The following is a 5,449-nucleotide window of genomic DNA, read 5'->3' on the forward strand; positions in this document are numbered from 1 at the left end:
TGAACAAATAATTGTATTATGATGCATGATAATCAACGCACCAGTCCCATGGCTTATGAAAATAAATGGCTATCTAGCAGAATAACAAAATCATTAGCCGGTATTAGGTAAGGGGGTATATGCAGTTCATGCTGTATTTACAACTACACGAAATCTAGTCAAAAGTGTACCGCATATAGTCAAATTAAAGCTGTCACGAGGACAGTGTAAATTATATTGCTCTGATTATAATAATGTGGACGGCAATAACGGTTGGTTGACACTCAATTATCAACCAACTGTCAGGTCTACAATAAAAGGTCACATAATTAATATCTCATAAAGGGTAATGACACACTCTGCAGTGCTATGTAAACATCTGTTTAAATATCAGTATCAGGCTGCTGAACAATCCCTATTAACTGCGGGTTGCTACCAAAAAAAGCCCGTTTCATTTCAACAGCTTCGCTTGTGGTAAATTCAGTCTATACTTCAAATGGTCTGCATGGTGGTGGATAATATAGATATGTTTTAAACATATGCTAAGAAAAAACATACACATTGTATGTGAGCCTACCACACAGTAACCTTAGCAATTTTTTCAATGTCACATCTTTGTTGCATTCATGAAATAGTTCCAGAATTTCATTTTAAGGCAAATAAAAAGGTGTGCATAAAGTGACAGTATAATGTAGGTAATACAGTCAAGGTACACTGATGGCCAGAGCTTTCGGGACATTGCAACTGTTGTATTTGTATGTTTCTTGGAGCAGACCTGAAGACAAATGTCTGTCTCTGCAGATTAACTAATAATCTGCTATTCTAGGTGTTATAAAAGCAACGTCAAAAGACATATAGACTTGGACAAACCAAACTCAATTACAGCCACGTTTTAGAGTAATAGCAGAGAAAACAACATAATTGACTGACGACACTTGTAAATTACATTTATATTTGCAAAGGGTAGGTAAGTTACCTGCTGCGACATGTGCGATTTGAATTCAGTAGAGACACTTTGATCAATGATCCCCTCCAAAATGAGAACAAATAAATTGGATTACCTGGGGCATTTGGGAAAGCACTTTTAGCCGGGGCATTACATTATAATTCTTGGATCGCAAGCCCCAATGTTTGGCCTTTCACTCTCTGATCGATCTGATGTACACGTCTTAATCTGAGAGAGACATCCCTCTGAGTGCATTCAGGGAGATCAGATGGAAGGGATGAGAAAGGGGGATTAAAAAAGAGAGATTGAGAGAGACAGGCAAAGCATATTTTATGCACCTTTGAACAATGTCAAATTGTTGAAATTCTGGTAAAGTTAAAATGTGTTCAAGACAATAAGATTCACACAGGGCATAAAACAGTAATGTGTAACAAATATTCTATATATCTGTATGTTTGTGCTGTATGTGTGCCTGTCATATTTGCTAAGAAGTGCCTTTCCTGGCATGGCTAACTGATATTTTATAACCTAAAATAGGTAATCGTGCCACAACTGATGGTTATGTGCAGGTCTTGCATAATTGACTGACAGCTGAAGCAGAGAACTCTGGATTGATGCAATGATTTTTTAAAGAAAACTTGTAGCCTAGTAGCCTAGTGGTTAGAGCATTGGGCCAGTCACTGAAAGGTTGCTAGATCGAATCCCTGAGCTGACAAGGTGAAAATCTGGTGTTCTGCCCCTGAACAAGGCAAGTAACCCACTGTTCCTAGGCCGTTATTGTAAATAAGAATTTGCTCTTAACTGACTTGCCTAGTTAAATACATTTTAAATAAAAGCTATAAAATCTCAAAGGTCATACTTTATTACTGCAATAGACACCCTATACTGACTTTATCCTTAAAGCACACATGCAGTCGTCTCTTTCTACTATTAGCATAGAGGAGGAGAAATGCAGTAGCATGCCATTGAGTAGATGCTTGCCAGACATTGCTAAATGTAATTTTGTTTCAAACCATGGCTATTTCATTCCATATGATTGCCATGTAAAAATAAAAAGTATTGATTCAAAATGTTGACAGATACTGCTCAGCATTAAAATAGGTCCTCAAGTCACTAATCCAAAACAGGCCAAGTCTTAGGTCTAATGGACCGTAGTCTCTAAGGACAAGAACGTGGAGAGATACAGCACACTTATTTTCACTCTGAGAACCGGAAAGTGCTTTTTTCCATGTACAGCTATTTCAAAAGCCTCAGGTGAAAGCAGGGTGGTCCTATTTCTCCTCCCCGCTCTCAACTGTGTCCACACTACAAGAAAGTCAGCATCCACTGTTCCAGTCCCTTTTATGGATCCCACAAGGTAAATGAAACCGTGGGAGACCAAGGAACACCTGGAGAAGATCTGTAATGTAAAGATTGAAGAACTGAACTACACATGGAACTTGAGAAACTGGCCCAAAAGTGAAGAAGATAAATTGTGGATGACCTATGTGAAAGGGTTTAAGTCTAGTAAGTTGAGCTCTCAAGTGCCCCTCAGGATACAAGTCGTCTCTCCATCCTGGATACTCGAGATGTCTGTGTCCTTATCATTGCCGACGCTGCTCCTGACAGAGATACTGCCGATGAATGAGTTAATCTTTTGGGTGTACAGGTCCCCGACATTAAAGTAAGGTATACTGGGGTCGGGGATCTTACTGTCGTTATTTTTGCATTGCTCCGCCTCGTTATTGCTCTGATCGGCATCCATGGCCTTTTGCCTCTGGTAGTACATGGAGAACTTGTTGAAGATAATGGTGATGGGCAGGGCCACCACCAGCAGCCCACAGATGATGCACAGGGTTGCCACTAGCTTCCCTAACACCGTCACTGGGCAGGTGTCGCCGTAGCCCACCGTCGTCATGCTAATAGTGGCCCACCACCAGCCCACAGGGATGGTCGTTATGTCCGACTCCTCTGACTCCTTCTCCACAAAGTAGATGAGGGCGGAGAAGATGGAAATACCCACATAGAGAAAGAGCATCAGGAGGCCCACCTCATGGTAGCTATGCCTTAGCGTGGCACCCAGCGAGCGCAGCCCCGCTGAGTGGCGTGCCAGCTTGAGGATGCGGAAGATGCGCATCAGCCGCAGGATCTGTACCACCTTCCCCACGTTTTCCAGCTCCTCGTTCTCCTCGTCCACCATCTCAAAGGCCAACGTGGCGTAGAAAGGCACGATGGACACAAAGTCAATGATGTTGAGCACGTTACTCAGGAACTTCCGGGGGCACGGTGCCACGGAAAGCCGCACCAGGAACTCCACAGAGAAGCTGACAACGCACACAGCCTCGAAGATAGCCAGCACTGGGTCTTCAATCTCCTTGTCATTGAGGTCCACCTGGTGGAACTCGGGAATGCTGTGGATGCACATGGCCACGATGGAGGTCAGCACCATGGCCAGCGAGGCCACGGCGATCACCTTGGCCAAACGTGAGTAGCCCGGGTTCTCCAGGCGCAGCCAGATGTTCTTGCGGACCTCCGAGCACCAGGTGCCCTCAAACTTCTCCAAGTCCTGGTCTATAGTTGAGAGATCCTCCATGGATGAGTCAATGCTCCCAAACTGCTGATGTTGCTCATCACTCCTCCGGTCCCAGTCCTTGTCCTCTGCAAACTCCCTCTGCTCCTGAAACTTGTTGCTGCAGCAGGAGTCCAGGTGGAGCGCCTTGATGCCCCAGTACTCAATCTCCTGGCTGAAGGAGAAGACACACAGCTCCTCCATCAGGTGGATCTTGCCCGTGTGGTAGAAGTTAAGGACATAGCGGAAGAAACGTGGGTTGCGGTCAAAGTAGTACTCCTTGTCGGTGGGGCTGAAGTCATCGCAAAGCTCCAGGATGGCCTCCTCGGAGACGCAGCCCAACAGGCACCCTAGGCGGGTCCTGGGGAAGCGCTGCAGGATGCTGCGCTCCACGCGCTGCTTAAAGCCGCCCACATTAAGGTTGAGGAAGCTTTCGTCTGTACCACGCCTGTGAAGGATCTGGCCATACAGCATGGTGGATCTGTGGCATGGGTGGAGCCTTACGAGAAGGGGGAGGCGTTCACTTCTCAATGCTTGCTCAGGTCATTTCCAGGCTGAAGATCCATCAACTACACAAGAAAACAATATACCAACATCAGTGACTTGCACAAATATACCAACATCAGTGACTTGCACAAACCACAGCATTGGTATACTATATCTGTTTCAAACTGAGAGATCAAGAAGAAAAAACTATTTGCACACGACTTGCAAACTCTGGCCTGAGTTTGAGACATTGTGTGAATGAATACTTCTTCCACAATACATTTTGGTTCTAAAAATCTTTGTGCTTTCAGCAAACAAATAGTATATAATTTATTTATCACAAATAAATGTATCTTATAAAACATACCTTATCATAGTGTTTAGGCTTACATTACAGTGCCTTAAATGAACATGATACCTTGATATTGTTCCACAGTATTGGATTCATTGGAACCCAAGTTGAGATATTATGTATCCAGACTTCAAACAATATGACTTTGACTACAATTATAGATGGCCCAGATCCATGCTACAATCCCTTTGCTTTATAAACCCATCCAATCCAACATAAAAAACAACATTATTTGTCAAGTTATTGGTTTACTCATCTAGTCCTTTCTACCTAGATAACATTATTAAAAGTACTTCAGAACGTTCCTACATCAATGTAATAATGGATAATAAAATATATTCAGAAGAGTTGTGCCAAGCCAAAGAGCTGAAACTTACGTTAATGCGACACAATACAAAACCACAATAGAAACCACAGCACAGTTCACTATTTAAGAAAGTTAGACTCCCCACAAACAACAAAACCTCAACAACAAAATGACATACCTGTCTTTCGGGGATCCCCTTTATATTAAAGAACATTCCAGAGGCAAACACATTTTTCTGAAGGCTCGTCAACTCGCGCTCCTCCCATGTCCCATCACACTGATTCAGTCGGGGTGCTCCGGGCATTTTGAAGAGGAGCAAAGTGATCAATGGCCAAGGGAAGGATCAATGCGTCACTCAGTGGTCTATTTACCAGTAGCGTGCGCGCTCGCACTTCTCACTCCCCAAGCTGCGCACTATCCACTTCGTGCGCGAGGCGTTCCCAGAGAGAGACGCACGCGGAAAATAAGCTGAGTAGACGGGAAAGTTGCTTCAAGGGAAATCGAAATAAGATCTCACATTTCAAGGCTATTCAGTGTAAATTAAGCTTGAAACACGTAACGTGCAAGAAATGCTGAATTGACAACTCCAAAAGCAAGATGAACAAAGCGTTTTGCATGATGGCTCACCAGTCTCAGCTAACATTGTTATTAGTTGACATTGACAAATGTTGAATGTTTGGACCTACTTAAATTAGACTACTACTTCACCACAAAAGCATGACCAATATCATAGTATAGGACAGTATAATGCTGTATAATATTAAAATGGAATGATATACAGAGGTGTAAAGTACTTAAGTAAAAATACTTTATAGTACTACTTAAGTAGTT

General features: G+C 43.1%; 1 protein-coding gene across 1 annotated transcript; it reads right to left on the reverse strand.

Moving 5' to 3' along the window:
* Positions 1-754: 754 nt before the first annotated feature.
* Positions 755-4,933, reverse strand: LOC139530481 (delayed-rectifier potassium channel regulatory subunit KCNS3-like). Its single transcript, XM_071326951.1, has 2 exons — positions 4,797-4,933; positions 755-4,042 (listed from the first exon to the last, which is right to left on the reverse strand). The coding sequence occupies exon 2, from the start codon at positions 3,945-3,947 to the stop codon at positions 2,445-2,447; it is 1,503 nt and encodes a 500-aa protein (XP_071183052.1). The 5' UTR covers positions 3,948-4,042; positions 4,797-4,933; the 3' UTR covers positions 755-2,444.
* Positions 4,934-5,449: the final 516 nt, after the last annotated feature.

The sequence above is a fragment of the Salvelinus alpinus genome, chromosome 9, assembly GCF_045679555.1.
Source record: "Salvelinus alpinus chromosome 9, SLU_Salpinus.1, whole genome shotgun sequence".
Lineage (NCBI taxonomy): Eukaryota > Metazoa > Chordata > Actinopteri > Salmoniformes > Salmonidae > Salvelinus > Salvelinus alpinus.